General features: G+C 39.7%; 2 protein-coding genes across 2 annotated transcripts; both read right to left on the reverse strand.

Annotated features, from left to right (window-relative positions):
* Positions 1–2,853: 2,853 nt before the first annotated feature.
* Positions 2,854–3,792, reverse strand: LOC119821261 (olfactory receptor 51G2). Its single transcript, XM_038340199.1, has one exon. It carries the CDS (start codon positions 3,790–3,792, stop codon positions 2,854–2,856), a length of 939 nt encoding a protein of 312 aa, XP_038196127.1.
* An 8,292-nt stretch (positions 3,793–12,084) lies between these two features.
* Positions 12,085–13,044, reverse strand: LOC119817959 (olfactory receptor 51G1). The gene has a single exon (XM_038335471.1). It carries the CDS (start codon positions 13,042–13,044, stop codon positions 12,085–12,087), a length of 960 nt encoding a protein of 319 aa, XP_038191399.1.
* Positions 13,045–24,115: the final 11,071 nt, after the last annotated feature.

Below are 24,115 nucleotides of genomic sequence, written 5' to 3' on the forward strand. Positions count from 1 at the left end.
TTCTGAAATATTCCCTTCTCAGTGAAACTTTCCTTGCCCCCTTATAAAACTGCAACCTTCCAGCACCTATCTTACCCTTCTCTTCCATATAAGATTTTCTATCTCTATAGATATTGTCTCTATCATAGTATGATCTTTCTTCATTTTCATGTTTGCTGATGGCCTAACCCTACCAGAAGTTTACAAGGGCAGAGTTTTGTCTGCTTTGTCCACTGTTCTGTTCCTAAATCCAGGGAAACAGGTTGGTGGGAGTAGCCACTCAATATATACCAAACCTATGCTCCTGCAAGTACTGATCCATGAGTTCCTGGCTGTAGCTCAAGGTGTCCTTCCCATGTCACCCCATCACTTTTCCTTATTTTGTCTTTTGCAGTATTAGGGATCACCCAGGGCCTCACAAGAACTAAGGAAGGACTGCCAGTGAGTTAGAACCCCAGCCTTGAACAGTTCTTAGCAAAAATTACAATAGTACCATTTGCTGCATTTTGGCCTTTTTTGGGGGGGGGATTTCTTGCTTTTTTTTTTCCATTTTACCTGGATCATATCAACATGATGTACAAGACTCAAGCTAGAGGGCATTCTAAATTATAAAATGTGCCAGATCCACTCATTATAAATGCCACCCTGGAGATTCAACTCTGGCCCTTTTTCTTAGGGTTATTTCTGGCCTGTTTTACTTGTTTAACATAAATTTTCTATGTTATGTTTGACTTTATGCTTCTGTAACTAGTATGTATTTAATAAATAAAAGAAACTGAAGTTTGTTGTAAGTCAAAAAAATTTGCTGAGAATTTCCTTTAACTTTCTTGCTAAATTAAACTAGCATGCATTATCTTGTCTATGTTTTGTAGAAAACACTTAAGATCTATTTTTAGAAATTTGATCTGTAAATGATGGAAACAGTTTTGCAAGGTGGAAATTGTTAGCTATGATTTAATAGAAAATTGAACTCAAACCATCTCACCACTATTTTGTCAAATACGTTACTGCAATTTACCCAAGTTACGTAGAAGCTAAAGTCTTCTAAACATAACTGCAACTTATCCGTGTAACTCTTTACTTCATTAGAAGGTATCAGAGACCAGGACTGTCTGTACTCATGGTACTGGAATTACAAGCCCACACCACAAACATGGAGTTCAATGGTAGAATTACACACAAACCTGTTCCTGTTCCTGTGAAGTTCGTGTGCTTACAGACACCTATGATCTAAACCATTTTGAATGTTCCATCTCATAGTTTTCTCTGCACTGATAATCTTAAGTTCCACACATGATGATTCTTAAAGTACACCCATAGGCACCCTTGTAGAGTCGTTTTTTCATGCCAGAAAAGATGAGACACTGGTGGTGAATGGTGTGGGTATGGTGACAAGTGTGAGAGACCAATCATGAGTGAGATGTGGTTCCACATAAACGTGTTTAGCCAGTCTTTGTTTTGAAATCTGTATTATGGACTACTGTGCAAGGGCATGCCATCCCTGTGCTCCCTCTGTGCTCTAAAATCCCCTCCACAGCACCTTATTCAGGCCCCTTTGCTCCATAAATAACTCCAGTCAAGTGTTCCATTAATATGTATTTCTCAGAAAGTTACTTTTAATATCCAGCAATGTTTTGGTATAATCATGATGCACATATGAGAGGGTTTAGAAATACTTTTGATTGGTTCATTTCTTTATGACTTTTATGATGTTATCTATGATTAGCCACTTTCCACTTCCCTATCCTTGTCCTCAGACTTCCTGGATATACAAGGTAATAGCAACAGCAGCAACAACATTAACAAAAATGACTGGAGAAATGGTTCAGTGGTAAACAGCACTTAACTACTTAATTATGAGAACTTGAATTTGGATCTCAACACGTAAGTAACAAGATGGGTATCCCATAAATACCCTAAATGTCAGCTCTGAGGGATCTGATGTCCTTTTTATACATAGGAATGAGTGTGTATGTGTGCACATTTACAGTCTCACTAATTCTCAAACACAGGTAAATAAATAAAAATTAAAAATAAAAATCAATTCAGTTAATTCTCTGAATACACTGTTTCCTGTTCATCTCTACTCAGCTTTGGACATGCTTCCAGCAGCTTGAGAGATATTAGCCCCTCCCTCTACAATCGTCAATGATCCAGCTCCCATATGTCTTCTAAGGCTGAGTGCTGTCACTCCAAAGAAAGATTTCTTTATCCTCTCTTTCCTGAAACATCATCTGATTGAAGATCATGTCCCATTTCTGTTGCTATTCAATCACACTTTACTTTGAGCAACAAAATTAAAAACTGATCCAAAATTTAGTCTCTTAAAAATTCTTTTCTTTACTAATATGTATTAGGATTGGGATCACAGTAGAACTGATTCTGTCACTGATTGCCCACTGGAAAGGCTAGACAGATAAGGGCTGGGATAATCTGAATTATTTCCACTCACTGGTGTTGACACTGACTTAACTAATGCTCTTATATAAGCTTTGTAGGTGGAACATCTTCATGTGATCAGCCCATGGGACTTGGTCTTCTTAGTGTGGTATTTGCGTTCCACAAGAAGGCTCCAAGCAGAACGTTTACAAATAAAGGTATAAATAAATGAATGGGGGAGAGAATAGTAGCTTTCATCTCTTAATGTTAAGAATTTCCTTTTCTTGTGTGGAAAGTAGGATTAGCCATATTTCTGCTGACATAATGGGGCAATATGATTTACCACACAATTATGAATTATACTAATCAACATCCACCTGAAAAAGATAATTATGCGAGAGATGTGATTTATTCAGTCTTCTATATTTCTTGATTAAACAAAAATTTATCTTTTCTATTTCAAGCCTTGGCAGAAATAGCATATTATGAACTGATCTAGTTACAAAAGGCATGAGTTACCCTATCACGTATCTGTTTGGTCTTGACACTGTAAACAATGGGGTTCATCACAGGAGGGATGAGAAGATACACAAAGCCCATGACCACTTGCACCAGATGGGGTGCCTGCTTTCCAAAGCGGTGGATTACAGACAAGCCAATCATGGGAGTATAGAACAGAAGTACAGCACAGATGTGAGAAACACATGTGTTGAGAGCTTTGAGTCTCTCAGCCTGGGAGGCAATGGACAACACAGTGCGCAGGATGAGTGCATAGGAGAAAAGGATGAGCAGGGAGTCCACCCCCACTGTAGAAACAATGACAAACATGCCGTAGATGCTGTTGGCCTTGATGTCAGCACAGGCCAATTTCATCACCTCTTGGTGGAGACAGTAGGAATGTGAGAGGACTAGAGAGCCACAATAAGGAAATCGCTTGAGCATAAAGGGCAAGGGGAAAATGAGTGCAAAGCTGCGGCCCAGAGAGGCCAGCCCTATTCGGCCAATCACCGTGTGCGTGAGAATGGAAGCATAGTGCAAAGGGCGGCAGATGGCCACAAAGCGATCAAAAGCCATAGAGAGAAGCACAGAGGATTCCAAGAAAGACAAGCAGTGGATGAAAAAGAGCTGGGCAAAGCAAGCATCATGACCAATGTCTCGTGCCCCCACCCAAAAGATGCCGAGCACTGTAGGAAGGGTGCAAAGAGACAGACCCAGGTCAGTCAGAGCCAGCATGGAAAGGAAGAGGTACATAGGCTCGTGGAGGGAGGGCTCTGTCTTGATGATAAAAAGAATTGTGCAGTTGCCCAGAATGGAAACCAGATACAGGAAGCACAGTGGGAGGGAGATCCAGATGTGCATGTGTTCCAGCCCGGGGATGCCACTCAGCAAGAAAGTAGAGGACATGCTGCCATTTCCTAGGGTTCCTGGTGTCATTGCGAATGGAGAAAATGGGTCAGTTGGAATCTGTCAAAAATCCTGAAATGAATTGTAGAAATGTTAGTGATGGATTGAAACTGGCAAAATCGAAATTCAGAACAAAAAAGATTAGAACCAAATAATTCTAGAACTGTATAGCTCCCTTAAGGGATTATTTCAATTTTTTTTTTTTTTTTTTTTTTTTTTGGTTTCTTCTTTTGATTAAGACAGGGTCTCATGTGTACCAGGCTGGCCTCAATCTCGCTGTGTAGCTGATGATGACACTGACTCCTCATCTTCCTGCCCTACCACTCCAGTGCTGAAATTATGGGCATGAGCCACCCTCCTTAGTTTACCAACATCTATCTGAAGAAAACAGTTTTCAGTCTCACAGTTTCGATGAGTAACAAAGACACTGTAGTAAGGAGATTTATTAGCCCGTGCAACTCCTAAGAGCTGGAGTAGAGAGGCTTTTGTGTTGATGAAACTCCTCTCCCCTTTCATTCACTCCGCTCTGGCTTTCAGATCAGCCCTCTTAACCCATGGATTTTTACTTTTTGAATTATGACACTGTTATGTCCCAGACTATCTGGTATTGTCTCTTGAGCTGAGGTGATCTTGAGTATCTGGCCGTTCAGGACTGTGCCACTGTGCCTGTGGAATTTTTCTTATGCGTGGGGAACTGGAAGCGCCTAGGGGAAAGGGTTATGAAGCAGGGAAAAGTCAGTTCCTTCCCTTCATGTTGTGGTATTTTACCATGAAGACCATGGATTTTTTTGGGGGGGGGGGGGTGGTTACAGCGGCCCACCTCCTTGGTTCTAGGAATGTCTTTGCTCTTCCAGAATAAGTGGTAAGTTTCCTTTTCCACACTTCTGTTGAGCCTGCACCCTCTGAACGCACTGTCAGTCAAGCCCTCCCATACCTTTTCTGTCAGGTCTTTTACTAAGGTTCCCACTTTTCTTTGGTCTTCTGTTTCCTTCACTTGCATTACTATGCTTTCTTTCCTGTATTTTGATGGTTTTACTTCCTGTCTCTTCTCTGTTGCAGTTTCAGCCATTGTACAGAGGTTATGGTAAGTACGTACTTGCTTCTGCTCTCTGTTTCTGCTAACATGGAAGTCTCATCAGTTCTAGCTCATAAATCCTGCTCCAGTCACAGGACTCTAGATAGACCTGGAGGGTGTGTGGCAGGGTTTGCCAGACTATGCCTGACTTCTACAGTGTGAAACCAGAGTCCTTCACTCACTCAGCGGCTGGATTCATTATAAATCCAGGAATTTGAGTGATGTGGACCTAGGCGTTAGGATACGACTTTATCCCTTCTTGCACACCGAGTGTTTGAAAGTCTATAGAATAAAATCCAATGATCCTGGTAGACAGAAAATAACCACATAGGAGTTCAGCCATTGAGCACAGGTCTATTTCCAGTTTGTTCCTTGACTTCTACTGTAGTGATACCCTATTCCTAATGACGATAAAATAGAAGCTTAGGCAGAGTGGGGCTTTGTTTTATTCACCTCTGTGAAATATGACAGGTGATCAATATACTTTCCTTTCTGATTGAAAGTTAACTTTTTTAAGTTAATGATTAGTAACTTAGAGAAAGTTACAACTGTTTCAGGGATTTTAGAGAAGAATGGGATGGAGCAACATTTTCTTTTAGTGTTCTGTATAGCTGCCATGCTTTTTGTTACAGAATGACAAGTGAGAGACAAACAGCAGCAGTTAGCATAAAGCAAAGGGTCCTACAGACCTTTACAAATACTGGTTCTTTAAAAAATTTAAGAAACTGATTCTGGAGGTATCAGCTTTGGAACCCTGTGCTGTGTCTCCAGACTTTCCTGCTCCATAATTAGTTCATGTTATTTATTAAAGTGAACTCAGAAGAGTTGCAATAGAAGCTTCCTTGTCATCGACAGTAAACCTTTGACACTCAAAGCTTATCAGGTGAGGACAGTTGAGGTAGGGAGAGTGGGTTTTCTTCAGGGAAATGACTACTGGTAGGTGGCCCATTCTCCAGCAGATGGCCCTTCATCCTTGTATACAAAGACAGCATCGATTAGACTCAATGGACTATGGTTTTTTTTTTTAAAAAAAAAAAAAAAACAAGTGGTTGGGAGAAGGATGTGGCCATGGCAGTTGGAGCTGAAGGAGGAGTATGTTTTGAACTAAAACCTTGCAGCCTATTTCTACTTTTTCAAATTAAGGCAATAACACCAATTTACAAAACTTTCTAAGATTCCATGGAGATTATTTGTTGACTGCTCTTGGCAAAAATTAGATGTTCATCAGGGATTATATTTTTTCTTCTTCATTCTGTGCCATTTTAACATCAAAAATACACTGTTTGGTTTCCTTTTCTTAGTTGCAAGTTTTCTTCATTTAGAATTCTTAAGCCATTAATTTTTGGAAAATTATGTACATGTGTATAAGGTATTATTATCTTATCAAACCCTATATCACATATCTGCCCAGAAAAGCAATGGAACTCAAATCTCCATAACTAAAATGTTCGTGGTGAAAGCTGAAAAAATAGGTCAGTGAACATTTCCAGGTAGATGCTTAGCAGCCTGGAGTGAGTAGATGTTAAATAACAGAGGACAAACAGATATATCAAAACTTTCCCATTCTTACCTTCTATAGAAATTGTTCTTTTAATTGTAAGTGGGTAGCACTGAATAGAAATCAGCAAACATGATAAGGGTAGGTTGGAGCAGGGGGAATATAAATAAAATAAAATCCAGAAAATGAAGCTAAGATACATTAACTTCAGAGTGAACATCTTTTGGCTGACTTGGGGTTTGGCAGAGACTGAGACTTAGTAAAGTAACTATTAAGAGCTCAAGGAACGACTGTCAGAGTATACACTTTCCATTAGAGGGAGGGTTTGTTGTTCTCTATCATTACCAAAACAGTTGCTATAGGCAAGATTGGGAGTGGGAATAGATTTAACCTATGATCTTTTCTATAGTTTTTCTGCTTGGACATCTCTTTCTGAATGAAATTTAGCAACTTTGATGATGTCTATTAATGCTACTCTGTAGTGGCTCAGAGAGTAATCACTTCATGTCACAGAAAGATTTTCTTCCTCGAGGTCAGGCAGCTTCCTGGACACCTGTACTTCTCTTTCTTAGACAGTCCCCTCAGATGCGTTAACCTTGTTTGTAGATGAAGTGGTAGATGCTGAACTCAGAATAGCGAGTCCATCTCATCTCAGTTTTACTGTCTCAACTTGTCTCTCCTTTCTCATCACTATTTCTGCTGTTACCATATGAAAGGCAACTTCCTGGGCGGGAAGCTGGGGAGTGGAGAAAGCTGCTGTTTGCTTTCTGAGAATGCTTTGATATCAGACCTGCGATTCCACACAGTCAGGAAGACTGGTTGTTGCAACTGTCATGTTCAGGAGACATCCTTGTCTGTGTTTTGTGGTCAAAATCAAGGCCAGAGTGAGTCTTCCAGGGTTTCTTGGTGCCGCAGCTGAATGCTAAACACCTGTCTACTGAACTGAGTCGTCACAATGCCAAGCTTCAGTCCAGAGGCTGCAGAGCTCACACCAAGGAAGAAGGAAGCTGAAGCTAGAAGCCATGAACTTAGAGAGAGACTGGAGAATGGATACAGAAATCTCCAATTTTTAGTAACTGAGGTGCCACTGAGACATTTCAATTGCTTCTAATCCGCTCCCTACTGAGACTGGGCTCTTGGGCCTTATTATCTCAGACTCTGGGAGGAAAAGGAAAGACAGTAGTGAGCTCTTGTGAGATAAGCATCTCAGTGTGTCCCAGGCACTTGGACCCAACCCTACAGGATATGGAGAAGTTTTACACATTCTCCACTACTCCAGCAAAGCAGAGTAGGTGCTGCTGGGAATATTTGGTGTATGATAGGGCACGGTTCAATTTGAATACATTAAACATGGTGTGTACTAAGGATAGATAAGCACATGTAATATTTATAAATAAAAGTTTTGCTATAAAGGGGCAAAATAGGAGAGGGACTTAACTGAAGAATGGTAAAGAGTAACAGAGAAGGAGAGTGAGGTAGGAGGGATAAATAGCATCAAGGATCTTTGAAAAGGAGGAAACATCATTTTATAAGCTTGTTTAAAATCACGTTATACGTATAAAATGGAGTTACTCCACACAGGTGATAATGTCCCACCCAAGAGCCATAAACTGACAGATACGCAGTGCCAAAAAGGGACACCTCCCTTCAGCAGTTGACCAGAGGAACCCCAAACAATATTGCCTCCTAGAATGTGACTGTAAGTCTCTGTTGCTGAAGACACCACAAATATTGGACGTAACTTGGAGGAATTGAATTTGCAGACTCTTCCTTGAGGGCTAGCTCTCATGTATAAGAAGATGCTATATAAGTTGTCAAAGGAAAAGAGTAATCAGTAGTCTTGTCCGGCGGTAAAGTTTATAAAGCATAACAATGACCACCCCAGAAGATCCTCACAATGGTTCAATAGTGATCCTTACATCGTGGGATTAACCAATAGCTCTCTCATTGGACTAGCAGTCTTAACAGTACCACAATACTCACGCCTGGAACTGTAAAGCTAGCCAGCTACCCATGTCTGGAGAGGTCATAGACCCTAGAGAAGAACCTACTGCTGCTGTTTTCCTAAATAAATGCAGTTCTCACTCTATTCTAAATGTATCCTTATACCTGCATGTAAGCATGGCTATCACCTCTTAACAGAGGAGCTGCTTTTGAAGCAGCTGGAGGCTGCTACATAGATCTATAACTGGAAAAATGCATAGAATAAGTGTGAGGTGTCTAGCCCCAACTGATAACATAACCCCTACACCCAAGGTGCAGAAGACATTGTGGAAGACAGGGATAGAAAGATTCTAAGAAGCAAAGGTTGTTTTTTTTTTTTTTTTTTTTTTTTTTTTTTTTTTTTTTTTTTTTGGTAGATTGTGTCTTCTAGGCCTATCATGGATGCAGAACCCATGAAACATTGATGATATGGTTGCCTAAAAAAAAAGAGCTGACGAGTGACCACACAAATGGCCATGCCAATGTGTTTGGGAACAGCCCACAAAGTCCTATCCTCAGGAGAACTACAGAATTTTTTTTGGGGGGGGGGGGAGAGGAGAGAGTTTTCTCCATGTATGATCAATCTGATAAATTATCTAGCTGCAAGCCCTAAACACATGGACATATGAAAAAACACTGAATTGACATAGTAGGGTGTGTACTTGTGTGTGTGTGTGTGTGTGTGTGTGTGTGTGGTAAAGTGATATAATAAATAATTTTATAAAATCAACAATATAGTCAGAAAATGAGGTCACGAATTTGAGACGTAGTGAGGGTTATAAGGGTGCACTTGGAGGTAGGATGACATAACGAAGTACTGCAGATCAGGGAGCTCTCCAGCAGCAGGTTTCCCCCACAGTCTGGAAGGTGTCAACATCCAAGAATAGGGTATATACAGCTCTGATCTTCCCCTCTGGGATTGCATGGGTCATCTTCCAACAATGGTCCCTACATTTCATCCTGTGCACATACAACCCTGTCTTCTCCTTAAGTGTTCACATCACTTCTTACAGTACATTATTTATCAGATGTTGGCCCTACTTTATTGATTCCATTTTGTCTCATGACCTTGTGTCTAAATATAGTTCCATATTCAATTCTTGCAAGTTAGAAATGATTCACCTACAACACTTACTTATCCTCTATTCTGCCAACTATTTATTTATATATTTAACACATTTTATAGCAAAAATGTTTTATAATACATTTTATTCTCCACTTCCTGTGATGATACTTCTTTATCAGCTCTAAACCTGAGCTCTTGAATAATAAAATTAGTCTTAAAAATATTTTGTCTAAGTTTGAATGCCACATTATAAAGTGGGAGGAGAAAAAAATGGAGATAAAGAGACAGAAAGAAAAAAAGAAGTGTGATTAATCTTTGATTCACTTTTAACAATCTTAATCAGAAAGAACATAGAGAATAATTTATATTAAAGACAAACTTATTCTGTCAACTTTAAGTCTCCATGAAGGTTTTGTAAGTTAAAAATAGAATATGATGTGGAGAAACTAGAGTTCACTAAACCTAAAGTGCCCAGTTATAAGGAGTACAGCTTTTTAAATAAGGCAGATTTTGGTGTGGTTCTAAGCACACCAAAGATATATGTAATATTTATTATATTTTATCAGATATATGTAATATTTATTATAATAGTTGGTCTCACTGTTTCTTGTCTCTAAAAGGCTTATGCAATAATTGGAAGGGAAATAATCCTTTTCATGGTTGTAGATGTTGTCAAATAATAATTTGAGAAAATTACAATAAAAATTATTGGGTTTTGACATTTTATTATATGAACATTATGACCATTTTAAGATTACAAGCATATCTTTTAGTTAGAATTCAGATTAATAACTTCCACTAAAAAATTAAAAAATCAGAGCCATTCAAAACAAGACATGGTGAAAATAATAATAAATTAATTAATTTGAGGAGTAAGAGTCTCCACAAGACATTTTCAGTTGCTTCTAATCTGCTCCCAAGAGCAGTGTAGAAGGATTACATATGAAGTTCAGTGCCAGAGGCCCCAATATGCACAAAGACCTGAGTTCTATCTCCAGAATTATTAAAAAGAAGAAAAAGAAGTGGCTACTAGGCACTGCCATGCAGGCCACTCTGTGTAAGAATGAAGGCGAGAGAATTGGGGTAGCAAACATACCAAACATGCAGCAATGTTGTAAGACCTTTTTTGGAGTTGACAGCTGTGTCAGAGCTAAGCTCATGTGAAACTGCTGTAGGCAGAGGGCTTGGTGTTTGCTTGTTGGTCAGGGAGGAGTAATACAAACTTCTGATTCAAAGCTGTTCTATCTATGGAATTCTGATAATTATGAGCATGCAATATATCTCAAATGATGGGAAGTGATCACTTGATGGTCTTAGGCCTTCATGACAACTGAGCAGACAGTATAAATAAGGAAAAGCTGAATTCACCAGGCATTTGCAGTAATTAAATGATGACTGACTAGAAAGCAGTTGGGCCACATGAAGGGTGAAATCCATTAGGATGTGTGTTCATAGGAATCTATATTTTTAAGTTTGTAGGCTCTACATTTGTTTGTGTTATCACATGTGCTTATGTATACCATGCAAGCATAACTACTTTCATAGTTTTATATTCTGTTGCCTTCCCTACAACAGAGGACCAGAACCTAAAACTGATCATGTTTTAAATGCAGTAAACCTTCTTATAGTGTTGCTAGTTTTATTTACTTTCTCTTCATAATGAAATGTTACATCTTTTTGTTTCTGTTACAATAGCTTTATTTATTGTATCTGGAATTAAGACACTGGACAAAAAGAGATTGTTGAACCAAACCTTTATAGTTCTTATGACTCTAAGTGAAGTTTATGAAGATGATACTTTGTTCTGTGTCAGAATATGAAATACCATAGTTTGTTACTTATTTATCTAGACACATGTGATAATAAACAAACTGACACAAAATGGACAGTAACAACATACACACCAAATACAAATAAGCAAGGCACAGAAAACATACAGACATAGAAACAATATGAACAACAGCAGTGTGAGTGTGCATGCATACACGTGTGTGCTTGTGCATATAAGAAAACACAAACATAGAAACAATATGAACAACAGCAGTGTGAGTGTGCATTCACACATGTGTGCCTGTGCATATAAGAAAACATACAAACATAGAAACAATATGAACAACAGTAGTGTGAATGTTGTGTGAATGTGCATGCACACACATGTGTACCTGTGCACATTATATACATGTGTATAAGAGGGTGGCATCATGAAAAGTCACTACTGTGGATATGGGTCAGATATGTGCAAATGAATAAAAATTGTTATGATAATAAGTCAGTAAAATGCATCAAAATGTAAATTAAAAAGAACCACTAGTTAAATTCCATAGACCAGTGAGGACTGAAGGAGGAAACACATGCCAGTTTGCACTTTCTCACATTGTGAACATCGGTAAACATGGAGAATTATATATTTACCAGGTACTGTTAGAGATTTCTATGAATTGCCTCATTAAACCTTTGCAGCATCCACATGGGAAAGGAAGGGATATTTATTTCTATGTTCTTTCAATTGTGAAAACTAAAGAGACAGAGAGGTAGGTAACTCCCTCAATGCCACACAGACTGTCAATTGCACACCTACTATTTTTTATTGTTGTTAATAAGTGAGATTAGAGTATTTTCCCACAACATAGCTGAACCTATTTTAAAAAGTGCCCAAACTTTTTATATATGGCCAAACTTTTTCTTCAATTTAACCTAATTCTACTGAAAACACCTAGGTGATTTTACAAACTCAAATTTCTTGATAATACGGTGGCGTATTTGCTTGGTCTTGATGCTGTAGACAATGGGATTCATGAGGGGTGGTACCAACAGATACACATAAGACATCAGAAGGTGTACAATGCGGGGAAGATGCTCACCAAAACGATGAACAAGGGATAAGCCGATCATGGGGATGTAGAACAGCAGCACTGCGCAGATATGAGAGATGCAGGTGTTGAGGGCACGGAGGCGCTCCTGGCGGGAGGCTTTGCCTAGTACAGCGTGAAGGATGAGTGTATATGAGAGGAAGATGAGCAGGGAGTCCACACCCACAGTGCAGGCCACAACAAAGAGTCCGTAGATGTGGTTGACAATGATGCTGGAGCAGGCCAGTTTCATGATCTCCAGATGCAGACAGTAGGCATGGGCGAGCACATGAGAGCGGCAATAATGAAAGCGCTTAAGCAGAAATGGTAAAGGGAGAATGAGGAGTGCACTTCGCAGCACTGAGCTCAGTCCCATCTTCACAATCCTTCTGGGTGTCAGGATTGTGGAATAGCGCAGTGGGTTGCAGATTGCCACGTAGCGGTCAAAGGACATAGAGAGCAGAACAGACGACTCCACTAAAGACAAGCTGTGAATGAAGAAGAGCTGGGTAAAGCAAGCAGGGATGCCGATCTCTCTGGCATCAAACCAAAAGATTCCCAGCACGGTGGGCAGTGTGGAGAGGCAGAGCCCCAAGTCTGTGAGGGCTAGCATGGCCAAGAAATAGTACATGGGCTCATGGAGGGTGGCATCAGTCCGGATGATGTGGAGAATGGTAAGATTCCCTAAAATCACTGTCAAGTAGATGGAGCAGAAGGGAATGGAGATCCAGCCATGGAGCTCTTCCAAACCTTGAAAGCCTGTCAGAAAGAAAGTGGCCTTTTGGAGACTGCTGTTGTAAAAGATGACCATGGCTTTATAATCTCACATCCGCCAACCTAGGGCATAAAATATAGTCCACATAAATGAGTGACAGTGCTGAATCCCTTATCATCTAAATGTTCAGGGCTAGGGAGTCAGGACAAACATGCAGGTGGGGGACTTCATCTATCCTACCCTTTCTACAGTGGCAGAGTGGGTGATCATAGTGGATCTCTATAGCCTATAGATTTTATGAAACAGCCTCCAGTGTTGATCTCTCTAATATTCAATGAAATAGCCTCATATAATACTTTGTGGTGTATTTATCCTTTAGAAATATTTTCTATTTAATAACTGCAGCAATCATAATCACCTCATATGCATGATAAACTCAAACTAAAAAGTACCATGCAGAATTACCTACTAGAAATGGAGCAGAAAATGTGAGCCTCAACCCTGCACAACGAACACAGGAAGGGAGCCTTAAATCTATTGCCTAGACTCTACTGCCTAGAACTCAGCTCAGAGTGAGTCATGTGTCTTGGCTAGGACTGATATGACATCTTGGCATAGTTGCCTATAATGGCTGAACAGGGTTGTTTTGCTATTCCTTCAGAACCAAGTCATTGAAAAGCAGTTGTGTCCTATGCACAACGTACAGGGACTAGTTACTATCCATCACAGCCTAGAAAGTTTGAAGTGGTGATTGCCTTGTTGTTAAACTAGATGCACACCATTCGATGATGACACTAATTCTGCCACAGAAGTTCTATTCTTAGGAGCCAAATGCCAATGAGGAAACAGTGACAAAAAGGTCAAATGATCTGGTTAAGTTTCCTGGCCAAACAAGAGCTGAACATGAAATCCAAACCATGATTCCATCCAGAGTCAACGCTGTCGTTTCTCTGCACTGATGTTGCTGTTGCACAGAAAAGTAGCTGTACAAGAACCAAGCAGATCAAAGTAAATTTAGTGCACAGTGAATTCCCTATTTTGGTGTGTCTGCATGGCAATTGGCAATTTATACCACAATAGTAAATGAACTGAGACATAAAGTAATAGTGAGGAAACACATTTGCTAGATGCAGTTAAGTTTGGGGCATATTGAATGCAAGATTGAAAAGGGATTCTAGAATTTCTAGAAGCATTAATGTGGGTATCTAGAATGTGTGTGTGTGTGTGTGTGTGTGTGTGTGTATGCTTGGTTTGAGTGAGAATCTATACTATATGGCAGCTGCCATCTGTATGGAAAAATTGGTAGGAGATACAGCATAGAAAGCAGAGTTTGGGACTTATGTCATAGCTCTGGAAATGCTAAAATAAAAAATGGCACATAAAATTAGATTAATTTTATTAATGGATATATCAGAGAATCACAAGGAAAAATGAGACAATATAAATAAGATCTGGTTACTGCCGGTAATTGTATAAAAGATGAAGAAGGTTGTTTTAAAAATACTGTAGTGTGAAGTCCGTAGTGACTCACAGAAGGTTTTTATAAATTGGAGATATTAAAGAATTGGTTCTTGTTGGATTTTAGACATTAAGAAAAAAGTGAATATTCTTTATGATCTTTTTTTGCTGAAAGAAAATCTGTAGTTTGGTGTGATATCAGAAACATTTTAAGGAAGAAGGAGGAAGTTAATGATAGTCTTACTTTCCTTCAAAACTCTTCTTGTTTGAAATGCAGAAGGACATGGAACATAATTAAAACATATAATTCTCTCTCCATCTTTGCCACCCATAATTTAAATTAAAAGAAGCAATAATGAAAAATTTAATTTTATAATAACCACATTATTTTATATTTCTTAAAGAAAAAGTAGATCACTATAAGGAAAGGAAGATAGGGTAAATAGCATGGATGCAAGAGAGAAGTGAAGGCTTGGGGAGGGAGAAAGTGAGGAGCAGAGAAATGAATAGGGGATTTAGAGAGCCTAGTGCCAGTAGCTGGACCATGGTGCACAATCATCCTGAGAATGAGAATGTCGATCAGGAGAGAAAATGGCAGAATGGAAATATGCCACCAGTTAGAAAGATGTACAGATTCCCAGTGAAGTTTGTGCTCTTCCACCCACTCCATTCATTCCAGAGTCTGAGAAATAAGGGCTATCAAGGGCCGTCTTTATCATCCCTCCATCTTCAGACACAGAGGATATTTCACCAGGCATTTTAGTCTAATATGGCCTTGACTTCCAAACATTTTCCTTGCATCTTTTATTTTTGTTAGTAGTTATATTCATTTGTGCCAAGGGAGAGCAGGGAACAGAAAAAGGAGAGGGAATCTTGGCTCACACCAAAGGGACAGGTTGGCTTCATCCCTGGAGCTCTCAACTCTGGCACAGGCATGGAACCTAGTTACAGACTTGCTGCATAAATCTGTAAGTAAATGAGGAAGATGAGACACAGTAGAAATAAAAAGGAATAATTCTTAGTGCTGGTCACTGTCACTTCAGACCAATGCGTCAGCTGATTCCTCTAACTTACTCCTACAAAGGGATACCATCCAAGTCTGTAACAGAACCTGCCTCTCTAAACTGAATTCTTTGTATCATTATATGCAAATATATCAATTTTTAAATTAATGAAGCATTTTATCATTAATTATAGTACATATTTTTTGGCTTTTGATGTTGTTATCGATCTTTAGTGATGTCGCACAACAGATTTCTTGTTATTTTCTTTTGACTAACACAGTCCTCTCTGATTTCCAGCATTCTCATTCTCTTACCAAATGTGAAAAGAGCTGTTAACCAATGACAGGATTTCTTTCTACCTAGGGAGCTAGGCCACAGCAGGAGCAGGTGATGTGTAGAAGGCTGTCTGTGTTAGTGCTCTCTCTCTCTTCTTCATCCTTGCTCCTCTCCTATTCTGCTCTCCTCTTTCTCCCCTCATTCATTCCTTTTCATTATTTCCTCCTTAGTATATACCATTTACAACATTAAAGAACTACAAAATTTCTCCCAAGGAATACCATAACCTAATGTGGAGCTTGAATATTCCAAGATGTTGCAAAATTCACTGTAGTCATTAACTATCATAATATGAGTTTAAGTAAGAAAGGTATCAATTACACTTGAAATTTTAATGATCAAAGAACTACATTCTGACAAGAAGAGCAATGAGAGATTAAGTAGAAAAGTGAACATTCCTTTTATAAGAGCATGCATAGTAGCTAAGATAGGACTATGCCTCTAAGTTTACTGTTCCCACGTTCACCCATCAAAACCTTCTTTATGGTGTGGGGACACGGCTGGGAGGCAGAGCTCAGTATACCATCTAGGAGTGCAGTTTTCTCTTCTAACTGCTCTATGTGACTCTGCTTGTAACGTACCTGAGCAATAATAGCTGGTGAGAGAAGGGCTTAGATGACATACTTCAATTCAGACCTCGAATTCAATGGCAGATTAGCTTCACGAATAGTGAGCAGTTTCTGTTTGAAATGCCTGGTCCTTTTAAAGTGTCCAATGCTTCTTCTCAGGGGACTCAGCTGTCACTAACAAGTCCCCAAACAGTTCTCATGCTGTTAACAGAACACTCAGGGAGGGGACTAGAATCAGAATCAACAGAGGAGGCCAATGTTGAAGGGATAAGTGTATCTTGTCTTGGGACAAAGGTTAGCATCACGTTAGGACGATTTCAAGATTTGATACTGACAGTGAAAGCAAAACCGTCTGAGAACAAGAGTCTTATATTTGGAATATCACTCCTCTTTTTGCCAGTATACTTTACTTCCATCAAACTTTCTTCTATGTCCTGGCATCAACTGCCAGGATTCTAGGTGAGTGACTGTAGACCGAAGCCCACACTGCAGAGACCATGTGCTGAAGAGACACACTTGTGTCTCTCCCTTCTCATAATAGACAATCAGATTAGCGTGACTTTTGCAAAAATATTTTGCAAAATTAATGAATTTAATAGGAATAAAGGAGTCTGGAGCTGAAGCTGATGGATGAACAGATACAAAAGGCTTTAACTCTCTATGTATCAAAAGGAGTTGCTGATAAAGAACTCTATTGGGCCTTGAATGTGTGGGAATCATCCATCCCACATAATTGTTTTTCTTTCCTTTTCAAAGTGGAGGTTCATTAAGACCGCAGTTTCTTCCAACGAGACTCAACACATCATCATCAATAGCAATAACAGCAGATGCAGCAGCGACAACAACAGTTCTTTTTTAGTGACAATCACAGCAATGATAGCTGCCATTTATTGGGAGATTAAATTGCTAGGTCCAGGTGCTAGAGAGATGGCTCAGTGGTTAAGAGCACCAGCTGCTCTTCCAGAGGTCCTGATTTCAATTCCCAGCAACCACATGGTGGCTCACAACCATCTATAGTGGGATCTGATGCCCTCTTCTGGCATAAAGGTATACATGCAGATAGAGCACTCATACATAAAATAAATAAATAAATCTAAAAAAAGAAAATAGTTTTTATAAGTAAATAAATAAATAAATTGCTAGGCCCAATATATTTTAAAACAAACTATCAATTTAATTCTCATAACAACCCTGGTTATTGTTTAGTATTATTTGTATCTTAAGGAAAAAGAAACAGAAATAGAACATCAAAAGCTAGATACTTCTTGAAAGAGGCATTCCTGCCATTGGAGAGTTAGTCTGTGTTGGGTTTAGGGGGGGTCACACAAAGATGAGAACATCACCAAGTCTAATAAACCAGAAACAAACTTTATTCCAGAAACCTAGAATTCCTTGGAAAAACAGAAGCAAACTTAAAAATAAAAAATAAAAAATAAACACCACAGGGCACAGAAGCTTATCAGCTAGCTGAGACCACAGCCAGAGATAGTGTTTGTTACACTGTGGCAAAAGGTCGGCTTCTGAACCCACTTTTTATAGTAGGGGCACCACACATTAGCTCTGAACAAAGGAATTTTTATGATCTTTCCCTGACCCCATGGGTCAGTCAACATAGACCCTAAGGAGGGGAGTGAGTTTTAACATCAATGGGTAACTAGGAAGCTATCATGAAATATGTTTTAGAGTAGATTACAGTGAAAGTTACTAATTACAAGAAAACAGATGTCTTTACAATTAGTCAGAAAAGGGACTGCTAGTAATACAAGAAGGTTAGTAAATTAGAATTAATTGGTTCTTAGGCTGGGAACTTAGATGATAGCAGAAAGCTTTTCACACTATCTCAAAGTAAAACTCAGACACAGACTGCCATACTTTAAATCCTCCATTATCAGAGCTCATTAGTCAAATCTGTGTTTATACTTTGTCCAGTGTGTCTCCTGGTACCTCCAGGCAATGTATACTGAAACTCCATGCCTCCCCATTAATGGTGCCAGTTTTCCATAACAGAGACAGTGCCTAACCCCGAGGTTACATATCTCTGTCTCTTAAAGGTTAACTCAGTTCACATCTGTTGTTTATCAAGGATGGCCAGGACACTACTCTCAATTTGTAGTGAAAATCTCTAGCTTTGTAAATAAAATAGCTAGTTGTAGAAATGAAATGACCCAAGCTAATGGAGGCTTCCCAGGCATCCAAGAAAATAGCTCACTGTGAATGACTGATCCTTGATCTGCTGAGAAAGCTGCTGATAGTCTGCTTTCATTCTCCTAGACTTGTAACTTTATATTTTTTTATTTTTATTTTTGGAATTTATATTTTTATTTCCTTATTTTTGGACTCTTCAGTCTGCATGACAAATGCCTCTGCTAATTACTACAGTGACCTCTTATCTTTCTCTATGTTAGATTTCCTTTTGGAAAACTATAAATTGACCTAGTTCCAAGCTGTGGGACATGCTGTCACTTGTATTATTTTTAATAAAATGCTGATTGGCCAGTAGCCAGGTAGGAAGTAGGTAGAGGTGGGGTAACCAGGCAGGAAGTAGAGGCAGGGTGATGAGAACAGGAGAATTCTGGGAAAAGACGCAGTCTGCAGTTGTCACCCAGACAGAAAGGAAGCAAGATGAGAATGCCTTGCTAATGAAAGGTACCAAGCCACGTAGTTAACACAAGAATAATGGGTTAATGTAAGATGCAAGAATTAGTTAATAAGAAGCCTGAGCTAATAGGCCAACCAATTTATAATTAATGTAGGCCTCCATGTGTTTCTTTGGGACTGAAAGGCTGTGGGACCGGGTGGTTCAGAAACCTCTGTCAACTGTTCCATTCAGGAAAACAGATTTTAAAAAAATAATTTGGGACATAACACATGATATCTAAGGATTATTTGGGTCTTAATGATGCCATATTAGTGATGAAGGAGCACCATAAAATAAGAAAGTGGGAATGAATTAAAACCTAAGGGTCACCTGTATCCTACCAATGAATTCATTTTCTGAAACTAAGGGACCCAGGATGAAGATAACCAGGTTATTCATTGGTCAGAAACTGATCTACAGAAAGAATAGAGAAGTGAACCATTCCTTCAGTGTATAAAACCTCTCCTATTCATATAGCATGGACAGAACTGATTGAAGCTAATGAGGCCCCATGTTTATATGGGCAGTAGATGGAGTGGTCATAAAGCCAAGTAGCTGTGGATAAAAACCTTGTTCCTGATTGCTGGGTAGATGTAATGAGAAGGTTAATGAAGGTGAAACCAAAGCTGAGCTCAATGTGGCTGTTCCTTTCTGAGAATATCAGGACAGAGATTATGTGCACCTCTTACCCAAGATGTGTAAGAGGGGGACACTGGGGTATGTGAGAAATGGAGCCAATTTGTGAATCACAAAGAGACCAGCTTCCCAGGGAGTACTCCTTTGGTCTCTCTGTGAAGCACTGATTGTCTGGCTCTATACCTCACTGTGCCAAAATAAATATAATAAGATAAAACTATAACATTGAAGTTGGACAAGACAGACCAATAGAAGGAAAAGATCCCAAGAGAAGGTAGAGGAATCAGAAACTACTTGGTTTGCATGCAGACTCAGGAATCCCATAAAAACACTAACAGGAAACCTTAATATCAACTAAGAGGACCTGGGAGAGAGCTGTGCAGGTTCCATGAGTACTACTTCAGTCCCTGTGAGCTCAAATGGACTTTAGCAATGTTGATTTAGAGGGCCTTATTTATTTTTGGTGTCCTCCATCCCTTCTGGCTCTTAAATTCTTTCTGCCTCTTCTGAAGTGTTCCTGTGCTCTGAAAGGGAGACATCCCATTTAGGGTTGAGTGTTCTGAGGTCTCTTACTCTCTGTATAATGTCTGGCTGTGTGTCTCTACTTGCTCTCATCTGGTGCAGGAGGAAGCTTCTCTGATGATAGCTGAACAAGGTACCAGTCTATGAGTATAGCAGAATACCTTTAGGAGTCACTTTATCACTATATTTTTAGGCAAGTATTATTTGATTTTACCTTAGTTCTGTCTTGTCTCAGATTCTTGGCCACCCGAGCAGTGCTGAGTATGGGTTCCATCTCATAGAATGGTCCTTATGTCAAATCAGTTATTGGTTCGTTACTGCCATAAACTTTGTGCCATCATTGCCCTAGCATATCTTGCAGGTAGAACACCGTTGTAGATAAAGGGTTTGTGGTTCACTTGGTGTTTACTTTCTCTTTTGATAGTGCACAGAGTATCTTTCTATACTAAATAGGCTGGAATATAGTGGTGAAAGCACCAGCTAGACATCTCCGTGTTCAGGGAGTTGTATAGGTGCAAGTGGTGTGGCCCAAATGGCAACCATTGCTGCTTTACAAAGTTCCCGCATTTCAATATTCCAGACCACACTTTTCCAGCATCTTTTTACTTTCATTTTTAGTGGTTCTCAGTATCAATGCCCTTCCCTTTGGGGAATTTTGTGGGGGCTTTGGTAAAGGACAAAAAATGTGTACAACGTTGGCCTCCCTGCACAAAATAATTCTTTAAAAAAAAAATCTCTGCCACTGTGGAATCAGGAATTCCAATATACTCCCCTACTTACACCAAGAACAGGAAAGTTGGAGATTTAATAGACACACCTCATCCCAAGGAAGAAATGCCTACATTTCAGATCCTCAGCCTGAGCCCGCTAAGGGCAAGAGCTCGTTAATAAACACAGAGAAATCAGAATGGAATGGTATAATGGGAACTTTTGGGAGCTTTATGAGGCAAACAGGCCTGTATAGTACAGTAAGATTAAGACACTGTAGTGTAGTGTCTGCTCCTCCAGTCCTTTTCCCTTTGATTAAGGCTCTCTATTTCCTTGGGGCTTTGAGGAAAGTTCCTGCTTGATAAAACTGTCACTCTTCGTACCTCTAACAAAAGGAATTTGTGACCCTTTCATTAACATATGACTAGTGCCCATTGTCTAGGTCAAGGCTGGTTTCCTCAATCCCTGATTTCAAGCTACTCCACCCCCACAGAAGCAGGTCTTTAGCACTGGGGCCTTGCATCAGTTTGTGGAGAATGATCCACACTCTTGGCAACAGCATAGGTTGTTGTCCCAAACAACCTGTGGGGTGCCTTTGACTAGGTGTTCTGAGCAGCAACTGTCTAAGAGAGAAAATGCAAAAGGAATGTCAGAGTCAAAGTAGTAAGAGCCTGTGGAACACTGACTTCTAGGCCTGCTGTTAGTGTTGCCCTCTTGAATTCACAGCAGCTTGAATTCACACAACATATGCACAAGTGGGGCCTTCTACTTCTTACCCTGGATAGCGAAAATGCTCACGGGAGTCTACCTCTCCATGAGGATTTACAGGTGGTTATTGGTTGGTAGGATAAGGAGAGGCATTTGTGAACAACTTTTATGAAACTAATCAGGTTATGTGCGTGTGTGCACTCACACACACAATCACACACACACACACACACACACACACACACACACACACACACCACCACCACCACCACCACCACCAAATATGACATGAAAGTAAAAAAAAAAAAATCTAGTTTGGGAAAAGGAAGGGGAGTTTCAGGAATGGGAAGATAAGAGAAGATAATGAGGGTGAATGTTATCTAAACAGATCAAGTGAAATTATAAAATGTCATAATGAGACATATTACTAGATATAATAAATGCATACTAATAAAAACATTAAAAATACTGTTAGAAACAGTCTGGTACCCTTTTTCCCAAGCAAAGGACCAATTAACCTATTTAGTAAACTTGCATATGTTTTAGCCTTTGTCTCATAGTTTGAAGTTAGTAAGAAGGAAGTGTTTTGCTAGAAACAAGTGGTACATTTCAAAGATGTGTGGATAAAAGAATTTGCTTATTATAAAGCAAATTGTTCCCTGAGAAGGGCTGGGAGCTCTTTCGTAATAATTAGAAGAAAGTGAATTGTTCATATTCCATGGTCTATTCCTGTATAGGTAGGTGACCATTTTACTGTCTTGTTACTTATTAAATTACACCGTGTCTGTTCTCTTTCTTGCAATACACAGAAATACATATCACATGTTTTTATTTTGTTTCTTGAAGTTTTCTTCTCTTATCTCTGAAGTCTAGATGTGAGCAAGCCACCTTATCTCTTCAAGTAACCAGTATTAACAGGTAAGAAACTACATTTAAAATGGGACAGTGCAGGTGGGTGTCAATCTAGAAACAAATACTAATAGCTTCCTCAGGCCCTTGGCAAAGGTAGTCAATATAGCCTTTGGTTGGGAACTCTTTTAGAATTGTATTTGTATTAGGAGACTTGTAGAGTGACACATTAGTTCATGAAACTCCTCATATTAAAGTTTTTGGTTTCTCAAATAACTCAGGATCACAGATTTCTCTCTCTTTCTCTCTCTCTCTCTCTCTCTCTCTCTCTCTCTCTCTCTCTCTCTCTCTCTCTCTCTCTCTCTCTCTCTTTCTCTCTCTCTCCCTCTTTTTTCTGCAAATATTTTAATATATCTTTGAGATAGTCTGGTTTAAGGTGCCATGCATCATTTGGAATTTGGTTCATTTGATAGTTAAACCATATAAGGAAAAGTATGAGACTCTAGAACAAAGCAAGGCTACAAAAGGAAATCAAGTTTTATATAAGAAACATCTTGGAAGATTCTCTGTACGTTTGACACTAGGTGGCAAGAAAGTATCAACAATCAGTTTCATTTCCTTAAATGATGAAGCATGAGTATGCGCAGTAGAATAGGAGAGACCCTGGAAAGAGTTTGGTTGCTCTGCACACTCTACTCATAGCCTCTTACTTCCTCAATTACTGAGAGGAGAGAGATGTCTTCATAGAGAGAGCTGTTTGGAATTAGGGAGAAACCTGGTGCTAGGGACATTCTCAGGAACCCACAAGGATGACCCCAGCTAAGAAGTGAAGCAATAGTGGAAAGGGTGTCTGAACTGCCTACTGTTAAGAATATTTTCTACCAGAGTCTCTCCACTGGTGCAAAGAATTCCAATCAGACCAGATTAAGCCAAATTAAATGCCCGAGTTTAATAGACAGTAGACTTCAGGGTGGCCAAGAGCATGGCAGGGGAAAGACAGAGAGAGCACACCGGCAAAGTCAAAACTGCCAGCCCTTCTTTCTCTCGGCAGCCTCCTAAATACCCTGTGGGAGGGGTTAGCACTTGGCAGGTTGGGAGTTGGAGTCCAAGTGCTTGGCAGGCTGGGACCAACACCTTCGCCTGTAATCAGATTTTGACTACCCTAATTGTCATCATAGAGCAATCATCCAGTAACTAAAGGAACCAGATGCAGAGATCCACAGCCAAGCATCAGGTCGAGCTCTGAGAATCCGAAGAGAGGGAGGAGGGATTATCTAAGTAAGGAGGGTCAAGACCAGGATGAAGAAATCAACAGAAAACTGAACCATGCTCGTGGGAACTCACAAACTCTAGATGAACAGCTTTGAAGCCTGCATGGGACTGAACTAGACCCTCTGCATTTGGGAGACAGTTGTGTAGCTTGGTCTGTTTGAGGGATCCCTGGTAGTGGGACTAGGATATATCCCCGGTGCATAAACTGACTTTTTGGAGCCCATTTTCTATTGTGGGATGACTTGCTGAGCCTTGATTCAGGGGAGAGGGGCTTAGTCCTGCCTCAACCGAATGTACCAGGCTTTGTAGACTCACCATGGGAGGCCTTACCCTTTAGGAGGAGTGTTGGGTAGAGGTACTAGAAGAGTAACTGGGAGGGTGGGGTAGCTGGAGGAGGGATGGGAGGGAGAATTATGACTGGTATGTAAAATAAGTAAAAATAAATAAAAATGATCTTTAAAATAAGA

The sequence above is a fragment of the Arvicola amphibius genome, chromosome 1 (genome assembly GCF_903992535.2).
Source record: "Arvicola amphibius chromosome 1, mArvAmp1.2, whole genome shotgun sequence".
Lineage (NCBI taxonomy): Eukaryota > Metazoa > Chordata > Mammalia > Rodentia > Cricetidae > Arvicola > Arvicola amphibius.

What these genes read in the sequence shown, in the direction of transcription:
- LOC119821261 (XM_038340199.1), bottom strand. Translation starts at nt 3,792, where the DNA reads ATGACACCAGGAACCCTAGGAAATGGCAGCATGTCCTCTACTTTCTTG.
- LOC119817959 (XM_038335471.1), bottom strand. Translation starts at nt 13,044, where the DNA reads ATGGTCATCTTTTACAACAGCAGTCTCCAAAAGGCCACTTTCTTTCTG.